We start from the raw sequence: 19,803 nt of genomic DNA on the forward strand, positions 1-19,803 counted from the left end.
ACTGTCAGGGTTGAATACCATTAGTCATTTGAAACGTACAACCTTTGCTTTAAATTCCAACCCTTGTTCTACAAGTCCACTAACAATGTCCTGGTTGTTAGCTGCTCCTGGTTTCACAGGGAAAGAATATACTCGTCAGACTGATGTAATGACTAGTAACCAGACACATGGCGATTTCTCTTTGTAAACGGATCTCATTCTGAAGGTTTACACCTCCATCTCTGGAAGCTCTAAGGCAGCTGGCTGAATTTTCTTTAAGTCTGGGATCCTGAGGAGATCTCATTTTCTGGATTTCTGACGCTGGATGGCTTTGGCAAGACTCTGAATGATGGTGACTCACTTCACCAGGGGAAATGCTATTTGTAAAGTCTCTTCCCCTGATAATGATTCTGACCTTCTTTGTTAAGGGAGCAAACTGAGGTTCCCAGACGTGACCTGGCTAATAACTGGCAGACTGGGACCAAACCTCAGTCTGCCTGACAACGAAGGCGGTGTTCTCTCTCATTTATCACTCGTTGCCTGAGGAAAGAGAAATTGGATCCGGCAGAGTGGTAGGCAAAAGCAAAAGGTGCAGACACTCAGTGTATTGTTTTAGCTTCTAGTGACTTCCACAGTAAGACAATTCTACATTAGCTCTTGGGAAAACGTCTAGGCCTGCTGTGAGGACTTGTTGGATCTTGAGTAGCAACTCCAAATATCCGGTGAAGAAAGAAGCATATGCCTAATAAGATACGTATGTTCACTTCATGTTTCCTTCTAGGGGGCTGAGCCCATGCCTGACTCTGGGAGGATATTGCAAAAGAAGTTGCCATTAAACACCAAAAATGGCACTCCTTCCAAGGAGTAAACAACTTTGTCGTATCAGGAAGAACAAAGGTCCCCTCTCAAAACACTCAAACCTATGGAAAATTCAAAGTGAACTTAGCTGGGGGAAAAGATGATGGCAGCAAACGCGGTGACAAGAAATGCAGGGATCCTTTGTGAGTGACTCAAGTGTTCAAGGGTTGTACCACCAGCGGCCATTAATAAAAGTAGATGCTGAAAAATTAGTTTTAAAAGATTTCTGTAAAAAGATACATAAAAATAGCTGCATACAAATAAGGAATATAATTTAACTGAAAAACACAAATGACAGGGCACAAGGAAATGTCAATATGATTTTTTTTAAAAGCCCAAATGCTCTCAATGTAGGGAACTTTCTACTCTACTGAATTTTTGTTTTCTGTAAAGTATGCAAAGAAGTGAAGCTAGAGTTCATCTCAGAAATAGATTAAATGGACACCAAAGGATATTTAAGTTTCAGAAGTGAAAAAAGGGTTATCAGTGAACTATAGCTAAGACCACAGGCTCCTTGCTTGCAAAGAGAAAGAATCTGTGATAAGCTATAGGATGAACCAGAATTCATTTAAAAGATAAAATTCAGAAGTTCCAGGGCCAAAGATGTAACCTCATTTCTGTACCCTGCCACCCAGGTGTTGCCTATGGTTTCACTGAAACAGAATAATCACCTCCAGTTAGCAAAACCTAAGGGAATGATACTCCATCTTCAGGGGGCAAAAGAATCCATTTAAGAGGTTGCTAACATGTAGACTCTTGGCCTGTACTCCCAGAAAATGCTGACCAGGTAAGTTTGGGTGGGGTTTAGGAGCCTGCATTTTAACAAGCAGGTAATAGTTACCATGCCAAACTATTGTCTGAGGGTATAGTCCACAAACTTTTGGTTGAAACCCATTGGTAAGACTTGAAAACAGGTTAATGTGATCACATTTAAAAAGAAACAAACAAACAAACAAAAAAGAAACAAAAACTAGAAAAAGTTAGTGTACCATTTTTGGATTCATTCACATATGAGTGTGGGTGTACGTGTGTACTGACACGTGAAATGAATGTATTTTGTGTGACTCAGACAAGGAAGTTTGAGAGGCAGTGGCCTAAGGGGACATGTACTTCGCTCCCCTGTCACCCCCTCTCAGTCCCTCCCCCCCCAACTAAGTACTAAATTATCAGTCCAGCTCCGACTTCCTTCCCCATCCACGTGGCCAAAAAAGGAAGTGAAGCTTCATTTTTATGTTTGTTCTCAAGTACCAGGAAGGACAGCCAGCTTTCTGAGTTCAGGAATGAATGTGGATAACTTAAAGGAAGACCTGCCGGGATCCAGCAGAGACTCAGACACAGCAGCTGATGCAAAATGAACGGAAACCATTTGGGCTCTGACCTGAGCTCGGGATTTCTGAAAGTTTGAAGGAAGAGAAGGAATGGAGAAGAGGAGTGGGGGGAAAATGGGGCCAAATAATGGAGAGTAAGTTAAAACCCAGGAAAGTGAATGATAAGCCCCATGCTTCGTTCTTTATGTATGAAGATGATGTTAGTAATGCATCATCAGGAGATGGAGATGGATACTTGTCCATTCGTTCATATCCTCTTGGTCCAGCTTCTAGTAATAGTAAGAATTTCTAGGTGCTGACATGAACAGGTCCACAGCTTGTTCTTATGGAGACAGCTTTCACCAGTTGGCCAACAGCCATGAGAAAGATGGCAACCGGAAAATAATACCAAGTGTGTACAGAAGGTTATGCTATTTATCTCATCAAGCCTCTCCTCTCTGGTCTTTGCAGCCCCTTGGGAATGTCTGCACTAGATGCATTTAGAAAGGTCCACCAAAGGGGCTCAGGGAACTGAAAACCCACCCTCATTCCACGTGCCAAGCATTGCACTCTGTCCTGGGGTTATCTTCAACTTGAGGAAGGGATGTTTTCTGATTCCCTGGCCCCTTCTTCATGCCACCATCCAAAAGAGTACCTTTTCCTAATATTCACAACGATTTAGTACAGGCTGGTAGCACCCCAATGGAAGGATAAGTCAACTCTATCAAGTTTCTGTGCTTTTTTATGGTGTCAGGTAACCGTCCAGTGTTCAAAAGACACCTATGTGCAAAACCAGTCTTTGCTCTGAGCAAAGTGACTTTTCTCATGACCATTTCTCCTCAAGCACTTCACAATTGGAGAGGGTGCTTAACCACAGACACAGGATGGCCTAGCAGGGTAACTGAAGTCACTTGAAAAAGAAAAGATACCTGAGGTATGAGCAAAAACCACTCCAACGGGCTCCTTTGCTACATTTTCACTTAACTAGATCATTTCAGGTGTCTTAAAATGCTTAGGACATCATCTGCTTTTGAGAGTCTTATTTTGTTTGGGATCAATTCTGAAGAAAAGGGAAGTTATGTGGGAAACGCACTTATCGCCACCATTGAGGGGAAATGACTGAAGTGAAGGAAAAAGAAGCATCCCATTTATTAGGTCAAGTTGGCACATGGGTGTCTGCAATCCTGTGGCTTCCCCATTCATACACTGCCAAACAAATATTCCAGCCGGTCTGTCTTCTGCCACTCAATGTGCTGGAAAGTGGGTGATGCTTTTTTTTTTTTTAAACACGATCTATTTTCAGCACAGTTCCCCACCCCCTCTTTTTAACCTCAGCTGAAACAATTTGCATATTCAATTCACCATCATTATCTGTGCTAAATGCTTTCAGTGCAGGAGGAAAGCGGAGACAGATCTTTCTATTGCTGGGCTATCAATAATTTTCCTTTGCGGAGACTGCTTCACTCCAGAAAGAAAAATGACTCTATTTTCTACTTGTTATTTCCCTATCCTGTAGCTGGGGATGATAAATATCTGCTAAGAAGGGCTATTGTGAGGGCTAAAACTTGAAAGAACATAGCACATAGTAGGCACTCCATACATGTTGGTGTAGGAGGAGGGTGGGTTCTCAAATATGCTCTTCTCTGCCAGTAGTTTTAGAGAAGAGGGGGGGTGTTCCTAGACCCCCGAGGGAATCAGAAGAGGCCAGTCCTCTTCTTGGCACAGCAGCATTGGCCTTGACTAGGCAGCTGCCGCAATCGAATCACCACGGGAGTCCCTACGGCCTCTTACTGGTGTTTGTCAATTAGCATATCAGGATATGTGTGAGGGGGTGAAGGGGTGTTTACCAAACGGACACATCAATTCATGGTCACAAGCTAATCTGAGGCATGAGGCTAAGCCTGGGTCCTCACCCTACAATGTCAGAAACTTCTTTGCTTTTCTGGAAAGTCTGTAATTCCTCTTAATGTAATTCCTTCACCTCAAGGCTTTGGTCATGTTGGAATATTTGCCTCCCTTCGCTACGCCACAATCTCTGAAATCCCTTTGTTCGTGCTTCTTTCTGTGCTTGGAATGCCTTCCCAACCTCCTCTTTCCTGCAGAGCCCACGTCTGCTTCTAGGGATGTCTTTTCTGTTCCTCTATAGGGGGAGGGTCCACCCTCTGTCCGCAAGACATCTTAGTCTTACCTCTATCATACTTCTCCCACGATCTTCCCACTGTTTCTCAGACTGTCTCCCCTGAGGCTATGTGCTCCCTGGGGATTCATTACACATTCTTTAAGTGAATGAATACACAGCATATGTATTGAATGAATGAATGAATGAATGAATGAATGAATGAAGTGACAAAAGAATGAACCCAGAACTGGAATACAAAGTTCAGAACCCAACTTTTCCTCACTATCTTCTCTTCCACCATATCTTTTGTCAGCTGCAAAATAAATGGCTAGTTTTAATAGACGGTTAGGGAAACTGAAGTCTTTGGAGGACAAAGAGGGTAGCTGGCCTGTCGCCTCCCCTCCATCTGACATGTATTTGCTCTTCTAGGTAAGACAAATAACTAATCTCAAGTTAATAGATTATTAACTACAGAGAAGGTCTTGGCTCTCAAGAAAAGTGGAGTGAGATTGTTACTATCCTTATGTATTAACAACAATAACAACAATAACAACAAAAGCATTCATTCTACAAAAGAAAACCAGAGACACCTCCCTACCGCTGGTGTCCTTGGCCCAAGTTTCCACAGACACTGTCACTTAGACTTGCCTTGTTGAAACTCTGCCAGCAGCTCTGTGTGCAATCGTGGGTTTTCCTCCATGTACTCAAGTGAGGCAACTATTGAAGTAGAGATGGAACATAACCAGGACTTACGATGTCCTGACCCAAGACATCTCAACTACGTCTCAAAGAGAACTTCATGTCCCCCTGAATAATAAAACCATCTACTGATAAGTCTGTAATTAAGGACTAAGCCTTTCCACATTACACCTGAAACCTCTTTTCGGTGAAGCTATGTGTATACGACATTTGGGAAATCCTCCCTTCCTTCCCTTCCAATGAAGCTGGAATAACAGACCAATTCATCAAAACTCCATGTGACACTGGAGACTCAAAGTTTTGCAAGACGATTTTGGCCACAAATTCCATTTTTGGTAAATTCATTGCTTGAAAGCCAATTTTCCCTGTTTTACAGGACAACCTCCTACAGGTCATGTTTAGAGAACAAAGTCTCAGACGATCTGCCTTGAAGCTCTAGCTTCTCCCCTCGGCTGAGCCCACAGCAGAATGCCCACCGGCACTCAGGCTGTGCCCAGTGGCTACCAAATGTGACCCTAAGGAAAGCGAAGAAAGCTTCCTGACCTTGTGCAGCTCCACAGGAGTTGGGGACATGATCTCCTTTATTTCCTGTTTCATTTTCCTCAGGGTGACAGATTTCCTGCCCACATCTGAGGGCAGGGTGTTGCTCCGAGTTGTCTGGCTATAGTGTGGCCGTGAGCTGCTCCGTTCCTGGAAGCTGGCCTGCCGCCCCAGCTGATTGCGAGGTGTTGGGGCCTCATGATTCAAACTCATCGTGCTCCCCGACATGATTGTTGCCTGTGGCATTGACAATTTTCAGAAACAATTAAGCCATAGACTAAGGAAAGGGTTTGGTTGCTCAACATTAAGCACATTTCTTCTTCTGCCCAGTCAAAATACAGTCTCTTCAGGGCATAACCAAAGGCTGGAAAATGGATACAGTCACAGAACGATGAAAATCTGGAAAAATGCTTTGCCAGGGCCATTTGTAATGCACATCTCAAATCCAATTTAAGTACTTAAGCTGTTGAGTTTATTTAATCAAATACCACCCCTGGCAGTTCAAAGGCAAATTGAAAAGCTCTAACATTTGCTTACTGTAAACTACATTGTAAGCATTAACTTTCCACGGAGAGAACTCTAAAGATGGGATTCATGAAGCAACCTTCTGATATATCTTACAGAAAGGAGCTAAGAACTTCTCAGTGGGGACCAGGCTGCCTCTCTTTGCAATGCTGCCTCCAGCGCCAAGTAAAGGTAACAAGGGGCTGAAATGAGGTTATTGATACAAAGGCAAGGGCTTCTACCCAGTTTCCTTTGGCCACGTGGTCCTGTCCTGGAAGCTCGGAGACCAGCTAGGTCACCACATCATTTGGCGTACGTCAGTGTTTCTTAGAAATGGCCCTTGTGTAAGATCTTGAGAGAGGTTAAAGAATAATCACTTATTATGCTACCAGACTCAGCCCTTTGCTCACAAGCTTTTAGAACTGGATAGGATTTTACCAGTGAATTGGGAAGTTTGTTCAGTTTCAAATATGTTCTCTGCATAATACACAAGGAATGGCAAGATCAAGTCCCACATATGACAGAGTCTCAGCAGTGGAACAAAAAGAGCCTTTAAAACCAATATCATGTTGGGGATGTTCATGTCTCCTGGTTACAGGATGCTAAACTTCTGAAAATATTCCTGCTCTCTTCGATATGATGATTCTCTAAAGGTCAGCTCCCATTGGTGACTCTGCCTGAAAATCATGGGAACAGAAACAACTTCCCATGCAGTACTACTGGCTATAACATGATTTCCTGGTTTATATTAATATCGATGCTAAAAGTAACAGAAGTGTAACTTGTTGAATCCCCTGAATTGTATTCACCCATTTAAGCCTCACAACAACTTTATGAAATAGGCACTATTAGTCCTCCTAATTTACAAATGAGGAAACTGAGGCACAAAGAGGTCGAATTCCTCAAGGTCACATAGGTATCAAATGAGCCAAGGGCACTACCTGAAATTATTGATCAGGAGGGAGCCCTGCAAAGAGAGTAGAGTTTCCACTTATTATGTAAGATCTTATAATTCCAAGATTCACCTGGTGTTCAGCGATACATAGTATACCACTAACAAAATCTCTGAATGACAGCCAACTGTTGGCGCACATGTACATATATGTACATCTCTGTCGAAAAAGAAACAAGACAAGTAAATTTTTCAATATCCTAACTTGATCAGTTTTCTTTTTTAATGATAGTTTTGAAAAAGAACATTGTAAAAAAAAAAAATAAGCCAAACAAACCTTCCTGATCATTCAGCATTACCATGTGCTAAGTACCACATATACGTGTGTCTGAGAATATCATTTAATACTTATGATAGCTTATATGGTAGGTATTATAATTATTATACCTCTCTATTCAGTTAAGGAAAGGGATGCCTGGATAAGGTAAGCAACTTGCCCAAGAGTCTGGGATTGAAACATTAATGATCTGACTCTAGAACCCTTATTCTTGACTACCAGGCTGTATTGATTTGCTTCTCAGTCAAATATTAGGTTGATACATATGAAACTGACTTTTTAGTAGATTTAAAAAAAAAATCTTTACATTTAAACCAGTGTGGATTATTCATATTTTGGTTTATTTCATATAAATGCCCTTTTACAATGGAAACCTTTCCAATACTAGCTTTGTTATTATCATGGGACATCCTTTTATTTTATGGCACTTAACTCACATGTATCATTTCTTTGTTTAATGTACTATAACACATAGCACCCAAAGATTGTTTTCTTGCTGTGGTGACCATCCACCTATTGTTTTTTCCTACTTAGACTAGCTATTTGCTTTGTTAACATCTATTTTTTATATTCATTTTTCATGGGACCAGCAGGAAACACCTTGGAAGTAAAATACTTAATCACTACAACTGGGAGAAAACAGTTCTGCTTTGATAAGCCTTAGCCACGACAAAAGTTACAAACTAACCCAGAAAGGGTTCTGATGGAAGCAATGGCATATTCTCAGAAGAACTATAGTTCAAGTTTTCAATGGATGGCTTGATTGCTTTGTTTAAAGTGAACTTTAATTGAATTACTGCCATCTTCAAAGAAATATAAAAATTAAAACAAATATAAAAACTACAATAAAAAGTTAAAAAAAATATTTTAAATTATCTAGGATTTGTTTTGACTCCAAGAGAATCTATTGACCATGTTTATTTTGCACAGTTCATAATTTATAATTATGATTTTCTTTTTCTAAATTATCAATGAGATAATTGACATACATACATCTTAGAAGAGGTATGTTCAGAGCTCTCTAGTTGACATTTAAACCTTCTTCCTACATTGAACAAAAATAGTAAAAGCCGTGTTCATTAATAAAGCAAATGGCAAAAATAATAATAATTAATTTCTATTGAACATTTGTGAAGTGCCATGTTCTGTGTTAAGTGCCATATAAGCATTAGCTCCTTATAAACCCCATATTTTAAAGGAGATATATCTGAAAGAGATGTAGTAATTTGTCCAAAGTCATAGTTAGAATTTTTCTCTTTTGCTAAAACTGTACATTTTTCAGTGCTTAAGTTGAAAACTAATTATTGCTAACAATGGGGAAACCCACTAGTATAATTTTCACTTTCATTTCAGTTGTAGTCTTTTTTCATTTTAGCTAATCGACATTTATTAGTTGTAATACACTTTAACTTCTAGTACTGGATGTAAATTTTCTATGCAGGAACCTAGCTCGAAAAATATCTTTTGCATAGTAGCATTTGTAATCAAGGGATCAGAGTTCATTTAAACTAATAAATAAACATTCTTTGTGATGAAAGAGTAAATAAGGCTCCAATTTATGGATTTGCCAATCATTTTTCCTAGTTAAAGACTTGAATTTCTCTTTGACTTATAAATTCAACCCATTTCCTTTCTGGATTTATAATTTCAAGGGTCACACCTGCCTGAAGCTATGTTAGAAAAGATTTATAGGCTGTTGCAATATAACTTATATGCTCACGATGTTGTTTTCATTAGATAACTCAATTTCTGGGTGAAAACACCTCATCGTATTACTTTTTACATCACCTTCGTTTCACATAATGTAAAAGGAGCTATTAGAAAAAACAGCTGCTTCTTCAAAAAAGAAATATCAAAGTGCAAAATGAAAAAGGCATATGAGCCAAATATGCTTTGAAAAGAAGGAGTATGTTGAAGAATTGTGGACTGAGTTCATTATTCATTGTGGGCCCCTTTTGCTGATCATTCTACAGACAGGAAGTGGTAAAAGTTTAAATAAGGCAGCTGATACTTAAGCATTTAACACTTTTTGAAAGTTGCATAAAAAGGAATCAATTGCTACCATCTTAATTTATTCAAGTTTTGTAGGATTATCCATCTCCAGGTCCTTTAACTATGCTCTGAAGCTGGAATTCATGCCAGGTAATACTACGATGTTTACAATGTCAAACTAATATATTTTTTTTATAATTCTCTTTGCAGATTCACAAACATCAGAATCACACAAAATATCCACACATGCAATTGAGAAGCAAAATAATATAAAGATGAGTAATCATTTTAGAATTGCAAGAGTTCACCCAGTTATGCCATTCACATTCCTTATGGTGACTTGGGGACCTCGTATGACGTCAAAATAAAAATGAGACTTTTGCCACTTTATTTTTCACAGCTCAGAAAACTTAAAAGAACATAAAAGGAAACAGTCCAGGACTTCCCAGACCAAAGTGTGAATACCGTCAGCAATTTCATGGCTTTGATTAAAGAACTCACCAGGAGTTCGGCTATTACACTCCATCTCACGGTGACTCCTCAAGTTCACACTAAGTTATATGGAATCAGGATTTGCAATTAACAGCAAAGCACTGTGTAGCATTTTGGCTGCTTAAACCACAGACTGGCCTTTTGCACCAGCTGCATTGTTATCTATTTTAAAGGGCAAAACAAAATAAAATAAAATTTCCTCTTATGTTCCTCTTCACGATCAAATTAATTTCTGTACCAGGTACGAATGAAAACATGCCAAAGAAACCTTTCTAAAGCAACTAAGGGAATGAAATGTGCCACTGCTGGGGGACTTAGCTGGCTCCTTAGCGATTTGGTGGCAAACAGATACAGTCAGGGTTAGCAGGGAGCGATGGCAGAAGCCACAAGTCAGTCAGCTTGGGGTGGGGGTGAAAATGGGGAAAATAATACTTTCAACTGCATTGTATCAAATCAAATTGCTGTCCAGAAGGCAAGAGGGCAGGGGAGGCAGCTTCACAAGCAAAAATATAAACATAAAGGGTAGCTACCAAGAGAGTCATGTTTCTCAAAGACACACGCTTGTCAGCTTTCTCCTGTGGAAAGGGGTTAAAGCTTTTAAATGAACTGGTGTGATAAATGCAAACTCAAAAGGACCAAATTAAAAAAGAAAGAAAGAAAGAAAGAAAAATGAATGTAGAAACAATCAAAGTAAATAGCAGGACAGAGGTTACCTCAAGTTCTCGCAGGATCCCCGATTGTCCGCAGGTCTCTAAATCCTCCAGCGCTTGGGACCAGAAGTTCTCCTCTTGCTCGGCCTCTGTACTGTCAGGAGCCCCTGTAAAACTGTCACCAAAAACAGTCTTGGTTAAGAACTTGTTAGACATACTTTTTTTTTTTTTTTTTTTTTGTATCCAGAAACTCCTTCATCTCATACGAAAAATATCCATTTTGGATCTAGCTTTCTTCCAACTGTGGCCTCCAAGTAAGGCCAACTCCAAGGTAAGGCTGCTTTAGGAAACACGAAGTGTGTCGGAAAAGGACCCTGGTCTGACTAACTGAACTTCAGAGCCCTCACGGCTACTGCTGAAGGAGCAGCACTGACGTGGCATTTGTGTGGGAATGTCTTTCAGTGACTTAGGGGAAAGAGAAATCAAACTTTTCTCTGAGAGAGAGAAATATGTTTTCCCCACCGTATTATAAACATCAGTATAGATCAGGAAAGTGCTATACATTTTAGGAATTTTCTTCAAATATTTTGGGAAGGAACAAAATGCTGAAATATATCTTAGTTAAAAATATGGGACCCTAGATGTATTTTTTATTGTATTCTATTTTTTTTCAATGTAAGTTAATATGAAACTACTACTTTTTAAAGGAAAGAAGAGGGAACTTGTCACAGAGCGAGGACACAGTTTTTAGAAGTAGACTTTCCCCCACGTGCTATCACGGTTCTCATTAGGGGACACTTAGCTCTTGCCCTCTTCCGTGGTGGGGCCCCCGGCTCCCACTGGGCAGAAATCCTGCCATGGGGCCAGCATGGACGATTACAACCGCTTCAGGAAGCCAAAGGTAGAAGTATGTGCCATGGGATGTACAAACGTTCAGATCTGCCCCAAAGACCGTGAAGTGGTTGGAACACAGCCAATGCTGCTGAATTCCAGAGCCTTACCCACTGACTGTGGACCTGTCCCAGTCTTCATTACTCAGCCCCACATCTGGGTAAGTCTGACTTCGAGGCTTAGTAACTGGGGACAAGCTGCCTCTGTGTTTCGGAGTCCTCCAGTCATAGGTGTTAAAATTGTATCCTGAGGCCTGAAAGCCGGTGCCTGAAACAAACACACAAACACAAAACAAGGCATTATATTCTGTTTCTGAGACTATCTCAAGCGAGGTCTGTTCAGTAACTTGCATTTTTCTGTGGTTTCCATTAGTTTGTGTAAGGCGGATGACTTACACTGAATTTGGGATCATAAAGGCCATCAAGATAATATGGGTCGTACATTCAAAACACATCCACACACATCTTATCCCATTCACAATCAACCTGAACGACAACTCTGAGGTAAGACCTTTAGACCTAAGCAGGAGGGAGCACTGCACCGGGTTTGTGCTTTATATGGCTTCTGCCCTACTCATTCCAGGCAAGAAATCTACTGGGCCACGGGGATGTGCCCAGCAGACCTGTATCCAGCCCCTTTAGAGCAAGTTCCAGAAAGCCAGAGTCCTGAATTTCCTGCCCAGACAGCCCTGTGTTCACTTCCAACCTGTGTGAAAGCTTCTTACCCACGTGTCTTCTGAGAGTGGAATTTGCCACCAGATGTGGGTTCTAGGCTCTAGAAGTGGCCGAGGGGCTGTGTCGGCAGGGATGTGGACCGAGCTTGGATATGCGGGCTGGGGCCGTACATGCTAGGGATGGGCCTGAGGACCACTCAGGCCAGTGAGAAACCGCATTGTTAGCAAGCAGAGGGGTTGGGTAACAGAAACAATGGTAACAATAGTGACCTCATATTGGGTACTTACTCTGCACCCAGAATTTCATCAACTGCTTATTTGAAAGCCTTAGTTATATTCTGTATAAATGCCTTTCAAAGTAGCTACTTTTACTATTTTCATTTTACAGATGAAGATACTAAAGGCTTATTTACAACAGGGGTTCAAGTACCTAAGGGGCATTTGCAAACTTCCTTGGGGGTTTCAGTCATAAATTTAGGAGAATCAGTTTCCACATCCTCAAGTTCCATACGCACCTCTCCCCCAAACGGACCTGGCCAATAAAGTACCAGGAGTCTGAGATCTGTCAGTTCTCCCTCACACTTCCCCTTTCACAATTGTTTTCTGCCCCTTTGCAAATGAAAGCCATTTCTCACCCATCTCAAACCTTTAAAAAAATGGTGGCCCTGGGATATAAAAACTAGCAGGTGCCAAATCAAGGGATAATTTGGAAAAGTCTCACTCCGGAGGGAAGATCTCTGAGGAGCAGTGCTTTATTTCAACCTTGAGTACAGACTCATGGCAAGGCTGTTACCTTCTCTCATCCATCTACCTCTCTGCATCTGAGAATTAGAATGCAGAAGTATTAGGAGGTGGGCACTTTATTTTGTTTGTTTGAAAAGCAAAATGAAGACTGACTTCCTTTCTGACAGGGAGTTAAGTCTGGTTAGCTTGACAGGTGAGACAGTGAGGGATGGCTTTGGCAATTAGGTTATGTAATGGACATTTTTTACGATTCTGAGCTAAACCATTGGCTTCATATTTTGACAAAGATATACTTAAAGCATATTTACAACAAGCTGGAAATTCTAAGGTCCTGGCAAGTAATTAAATTTTGGAAGAAAAACATTTAGATGACAACTTTAAATGTGTGACTGGAGTATATACAGTTTTCCAAAATTCTTTTGAGGGGGTTCAAATGGGAGAGCAGGGCCTTGTCGCAGGTGTGACTCTAATGACTCTATAGCTTGTGCTGTAACCACCATACCCAGCTCTATCTACCACTTCAGGTTGTGACCCATTTTGTGTGTGTGTGTGTGTGTGTGTGTGTGTGTGTTTACATGTGAGTACTGGGTTGCAATATAAGATGTATTTCTTACTGTGTTTAAAAACAATTAGCAAACAGGCCTAGGTCCCCATTTTGACAGACAATTAAATGCTCGGATCACATACGATAACTGTCTCCACGGCACCCCTGCTTTGTCTTCCTCGTTCACGTTCCCCTGACTTGTTAGATTCTATCACGCCATCCTTACTATTAGTTACAGCCCAGAGAAAGCAGGATGTATAAAGGATAATGCTCTAATCAAAAGGATTTGATTTCAAGAATGCCCTGGAATGCCTACAGCTGCATGATGGAAATACTCTATGAAACTTCTGTGTTAGGCTACCAAGGATTAGAAGTCTTTGGAGCAGAGGACATATTTACAGTTCAATATCTCATTTCCTTTCCAGGATAATTGCAGGAGTGGGAGTGTGGCTAGCCATTTGGGAAGAAGTCGTGAATGATGAATGTGCAGTTTTCTGTCAAAAGTGGTGAATTAAGAGAACACGCATGAGTCTCTCGGAGAGTGACGGGGTAACACTGCATCTCTCCTGGCTCCTCTGACAGGCTCTCTATTTTCTCCTGAACCAAACCAACCAACCCCCAAGTACGAGGTCTCACATTTTGCAATACAAAAAGAGTTAAGGGAAGCCTGCTCCTCACTTTCCTTAACTGGCTTTAAACCTAAGAGCCAAATGCTAAATGGTGGGGTCCTCTTGGGGGTAACATTTTCTGATAAGCATTAACTCACGTGACCATTCAGCTCCTGGGAGAAATTCCAACGTGTTTTAAACTGGACAGATTAACTTTCTGATTTTCCTCCCAACTTTTGTTTGCAAGTAGGTCTTGGTGACGGGGGCAGATGGGCTTGACCGATGTGCAGCATTGTTACTAAAAAAATGCCATTCTTGAATGGCATGTCTAGCTATACCAAGCATGCTTGGTCTTAACAAGCCGTGTTATGTGACTATTGCATCACAACAAGGCAGCACATGAAAAAGGGATACAATTAAAACATCTTTGGGTCAGCTATAGACTCATAGACTCAGAAGACCTGGGCCTGGTCCATGCTGTGCTCGCATGGGACTGAAGTAAGAAAAAGTCACAGGTTCAAATCCCAGCTTTGCCACTTCCTCACTTGGTTAGCCTGGGCCAATGTGCCTCAGTATAAAATAGGGATGATGATACCCGTCTCATCAGATTGACATGGGAACTAAGGAGAATAATGTACACAAACACTTAAGAACCTGCCTAGACCTCAAGGAGGTTTTAATGAACAATTGATGTCCATTACTTGGATTATTCACTAAGCTATTCAACTTCGTAAAATCTCCGTTTCCTTATTATAAAATTGGGAGAGTAGGGAAGGAGGAAAGCGTCAACATTATTGATTCAGTAAGCACTGGAGCACCTCTGTATTATAGGAGGAACTGAAATGCAAAGATAAAATTATATTCCTGTCCTCAAAAACTGCATAATTTAGTATCTATATATGGGAGAGAGGAGAGGAGAAACGGTCATAAAGAGAGAGCATTCTAAAAGCAGGGGAGAGTGTTATCCTTTTAGTCTGAGCACACTGATATGGAAGAAGAGAGACCTGTTTGGGGGTCGGAATGTGGGTCATGAAAGGTGCCAAAGGAAAGGTGACATGTCAGCTTGGACTTCGAGGATAAATGGGCCTCTAATAGTAGAGGTGTTGGGGGAGGCAACGGACGCCTAGCAGGAGCGGTTGGGACCGGCCTGGTCGGGGTAAACAATGCTCTGTCTTCAGTGGGTTGCTTCTTCACGTCTATGGAAGGAGCAGCGTTCTGGGAATATTCTGGTCCTTCTTCCCACATGGTGCTTATTCCTTCCCCACAGAAGGAGCAGTGATTTACATAGTTGTCGAGTTTTAGAAATGAATACTGGGCACCTACAATTGGCCCCTTCTTGGCTTTCTCTAGATTCATTCTCTCCCACTGCTGCTGCACTGAGATAAGCAAAACGGGGTTCCACTCTTGGGGTTCTCTGAGTTCAAAGAGAGCAAGGAGATCAAGACCATGCAGTTAGCTGACTGCAGTCAATCAAAATACCCATTTTTCTCTTTATCCTTAGTACTGGAATACCAGGTTTGGCGGTGGACATATTACTTGTCAGGATAAGACTGTATCTCTTATCTTTTCCCAAAGTTAAGTGTTAGCTATGTAAAAAGTTCTGGCCAATGATATGCAAATAGAATTTCTGGAAGGCTCCTTACAACCCTCTTTCCTGCTGCCTGGAATGTAGATGAAAACAGCTGGAGCCACAGTAACTATCTTGGACTACGTGATGGATCCTTGGACCAAATCCTAAGGATGGAAACCAAGTGTTAAGCATAGTAGAGGATAAGTATGAGAATAAGTATTTAAGAGCAGGGTTCCTTCTGATGCTGTGAAGTTTTATACCTGACATGCCTACTTCTTTATGATTTAAGACACTAATATTAGGATTTTAAGTTCTATTCTGCTGAACCAAATTCAAATTCAACAGATATGCTGTGTTACAGTTTGCTTTGTAGAGCTGACATCTTCCTCATTTATGTCTTAATTTCTAGACGTGGGTTGGGGGTAGAGAAATAACAATCTTGATTCTGGCTGAATCGCCAATCCAGCTTTCCTGGCAAAAATGAATGAATGAATACATACATACACAAACAAACAAACAAGCAAATGTTGATATTTTAATCCATAGCTGACTCCGATTGCTATTTTTCAACTGTTCTAGATCTGATAAAGAAAGAGATGGACTAATATATTAAAACACCCACTGCTATCAAGGTACCAAGGACCAAATCTTGCTTAGAGAACAGTGAGAAGTTCAGGTAGTGTGGAGTAAAAGGTATTCCAATGAACTGTCAGGAGAAGAGACTGATAGAGTAGGTGGAGGTGAGATTACCAAGAACTCTGTGTTTTAAACTAAGGACCTTTGACTTTATCCTATAGCAATAGAGAACCATTAAGAGAGTTTTTCTTAAAGGGAGTGGCAAAATTAGACTGAGTTTTCTAAAGGTCACCGAGAGTAATGTGGAGTGGTAAGATATTCAAAGGAAGGAGATGAGTGAGGAAGTAAATATTGCAGACCTCATGGGGGTTTTACAACAAAGGCAGTGGCAATGGAGAGCCACGGGAGATGCTAACTTTGTAGGCTATAGGAGAATGCCTGGTCCTGATGACAGTCTGGGGCTCCCTGCCGCTTCCAGGCTCTTTACCACAGTGGGAGGAAAACAACCCTCTACCTTGTTTAAACACCATCATTTGGATTTTCTTTTATATGTAGGTGAATTCAACCCTTAGGTGATGCAGGTGGATGATGCTGTTATGATTTAAAATAGGAAATATTTGGTGGAAATTAAGTTCAGGTAAAGGCAATCTGGTTGCCATGGTTGAGAAGAGTTTAACAGGCTCTGAAAAACACCAGGAGCCAAACTTAAAAGCCATAGAAGGAATGGAATTAACGAGGCAGCCCAGGTGTGAGAAAAATCAACTGCCAGAAATACAGGCTTTGTTTTTACTGAATGATGTATAAACACAGAAAATTAAAATACAGATATGATATTGGAAACTAGAGTCTACATACTAAATTGATTAAAAAAATGAAAGATAGAAATAGTTTAAAAAATTTTATTTCCTAAGTAATTACTCTTTTTATTTAGAACTGGAAACCTACCTTTTTCTTTTTCTCTTTTCCTTCCTCCCTTCTTTTTTTCCTTTTTTTTCTCCTTCCTTCCTTCCTTCCTTCCTTCCTTCCTTCCTTCCTTCCTTCCTTCCTTCCTCCCTTCCTCCCTTCCTCCCTTCCTCCCTTCCTCCCTTCCTCGTTCCTTCGTCCCTTCCTTCCTACCTAGATTTTAATATCTGGTCTTACACTTTGTATCATAATATTAGACATGCTATGGACTGAATTGTGTCACTTCCAAAATTCATATGTTGAAGCTCTAACCTCCAATGTGACTGTATTTGGAGGTAGGGCCTCTCAAGAGGTAATTAAGTTCAATTAGGTCATGGTGTGGGGCCATAGTCCAATCTGGTTGATTTCCTCATAAGAAGAATGTAGACACACACAAATAGGAGATACCAGGGACATGTGCACACAGAGGAAAGGCCATGTGAGGACACAGTGAGAATAAGATGGATATCTGCAAACTGAGGAGAGAGAAGCCTCAGGAGAAACCAAACCTGCCAATACCTTGAACTTGGACTTCTAGCTTCCTGAACTGTATGAGAATCAACTTTGTTCTTTTAGCCACCAGTCTGCGGTATTCTGCGATAGCAGCCCAAACAAACTGACACAAGGTATAAGATTCGGTCTAGATTCCCTTCACTGAGAGTAATGTTATGTTTTATACATTTACATAATGGAAAGTAGGTACTGTAGATACTTCTGAAAGTTGATGGAATATTGGTATAATAATGTTTTTTTTAGGGTAACTACACCTCAGATTTTTGTAAAATTCTGATACTCCCACATTGTACTACTTGGTTTTCAGTATCACAATATCTTGTAGATTAATACCTTCCATTTGTAGCTCTTAATTTACACTCAGTACTAATTTAGAAAAGGGAACTAAACAATGTTGGTTCACATATGAAGTCTGAAGTCAGAGAATGATTTTGGAATGGAATCTTCAACTTTACAATTTTGGGACTGTAGCTCCTGCCATTATTTTCATTTTTGGAAGCCACTTTTCGTCTAAGAAAGCAAGTCAGATAATTCGCTGCCAAATTTGTTTCCTAAGAACCCAATTTTGTTGAGAATCAGAAAATCAAATCCTATGTTTGTGTAACTATTTGTAATTGTTCTTGCCAAGAAATGTTCAAGGTGTTTAGATGAGATCGTAGTTTTATAATGTCAGAGCAGTTCTACCTTCTCTCAGAAATCACCTCAAAACAAAAAGCGATGACAAAACAATAGAATGCAAACTCCATCTTTGGCAAAACTAGAGTCTCAAACCATTATACGTAAGGAAAGTTACCAAATTCTATGAAAGTCGAATGGGGTGAGGTGGGGGTTCCAATAAGTCAAGAGGAGATACCTATGGCCAGCGATTTCAGAGAGGGACCAGTCCTCTAAATCAGGGGCCATGGCATGAGGCAAAACAACAATGCTTTGCTTGGTACACTAGCATGGATTGCATAGACTCATGGTAGGAAGTACCCAGTTTGGCATGAGGGTAAAGCCAGTGAAGTGGGCTGAACGACAACCCCTACAGATATGCCACAGACTGCAGGAAGCAATCTGTCAGTGAGGCAGCCTAGCAGAGAGGAACGCTGCAGCGCTGGTAGATTGTAATTGCTGATTTCTGCTGGCTGAGGAAGCATGTACTCGTCACCCAGGTACTGTGAACACGGTAAGTTTTGCTAGCCTGGAACACGGCTTGGACTTATCTGTCTCAGAACCTACTGCAAACTTCCAATTCAGGAAGAAATCATCTCATTCAAAGAAGAGCAATAATTTAAAAGGAACTAGCATAAGATATCTATATCTGTATCTATATCTATATCTACATCCATATCCATATCTAATCTACATCAAGTTAATATCAAAAATAAGAGAGAGAAGGAACAAAAACAAAGCAACAGCAGATGAAGGATACTTATAAGAAAAAGGCTGCCATGGAACAAATGATAAATATAATCAAATACGTCTTCTCAAAACTTAAAAAATACAAACTGAAACCATTATCTCTATAAAGTAAGAGATCAAAGCAGAGATATAAGAGCTCAAGGAAAACTGGGCAAGACAAGATGATAGAAGGAGATGAAATATAAGCTTGTATATATTAAAAAATGGAATAGGAATAAAAAGCCCCCTAACGGGGAGAATACTGCTGAGTCTCCCACTCTGTGCTACTCTCTGTATGTACTATGTTGTGTTCCCTAAATACATGAAAGAACAGTTGGACTCTCTGACTGTACATGTTGGTGTCTTTTGTCAGTCATCATCATCTTTATGAGAACTACATGGAAGCATGGAAACAAATGAATTATGCATCCAATTCAAGTCATAAACAGAACAAAATCTAAGAACCACAAAACAAACTTAATCAAATTAAAAGCAAAAATTTGTTTTAAAAAACCAGAGTGGAACTAACAAATAAATGCAAGAATGAGTTCTTTAGGAAAAATACTAAATAAAAATAAACTGTTACCAATATAATCATGGGAAAAAGAATAAAAACACAAATATACCAAATATGGAACAATATTGGGGATATAATTATAGAAACCTAGAAAATAAAAAGAATCAAACAAGAGATTACTTACTTGTGTGCAAATACATTTGAAAACCTGGATTTTTTTTTTCCTGAGAGAATACAAATGATCAAAATGACCTCAAAAAGGATCCAGCAATCCTACTTCTCGGTATACATCCAAAGAAATAAAATTGGTATCTTGAAGATATCTTGAAGAGATGTCTTCACTCCCATGTCATTGCAGCATTACTTACAATAGACAAAACATGGAAATGACCTAAGTGTTTCGGTATCTGTCAACAGTAGAACAGATAAAAATATAGTATATATATACATATATATAGATAGATAGATAGATA

At 40.3% G+C, this 19,803-nt stretch overlaps 1 protein-coding gene across 8 annotated transcripts in view; it reads right to left on the bottom strand.

Moving 5' to 3' along the window:
- Positions 1 to 19,803, bottom strand: part of GRIP1 (glutamate receptor interacting protein 1) — a 370,250-nt gene that overhangs the window by 13,071 nt on the left and 337,376 nt on the right. For 5 of the 8 annotated variants that reach the window (XM_033117398.1, XM_033117397.1, XM_033117400.1 and 2 more), the window contains 4 exons: positions 11,371 to 11,527; positions 10,433 to 10,544; positions 10,250 to 10,294; positions 5,506 to 5,739 (listed from right to left, as the gene is read on the bottom strand). In XM_033117398.1, coding sequence (XP_032973289.1) covers positions 5,506 to 5,739; positions 10,250 to 10,294; positions 10,433 to 10,544; positions 11,371 to 11,527 — 548 coding nt within the window. The remainder of the gene's footprint in view (positions 1 to 5,505; positions 5,740 to 10,249; positions 10,295 to 10,432; positions 10,545 to 11,370; positions 11,528 to 19,803) is intronic. The other 3 variants (XM_033117401.1, XM_033117399.1, XM_033117395.1) reach the window with 1 other exon arrangement.

Source organism: Rhinolophus ferrumequinum, chromosome 10 (assembly GCF_004115265.2).
Source record: "Rhinolophus ferrumequinum isolate MPI-CBG mRhiFer1 chromosome 10, mRhiFer1_v1.p, whole genome shotgun sequence".
NCBI lineage: Eukaryota > Metazoa > Chordata > Mammalia > Chiroptera > Rhinolophidae > Rhinolophus > Rhinolophus ferrumequinum.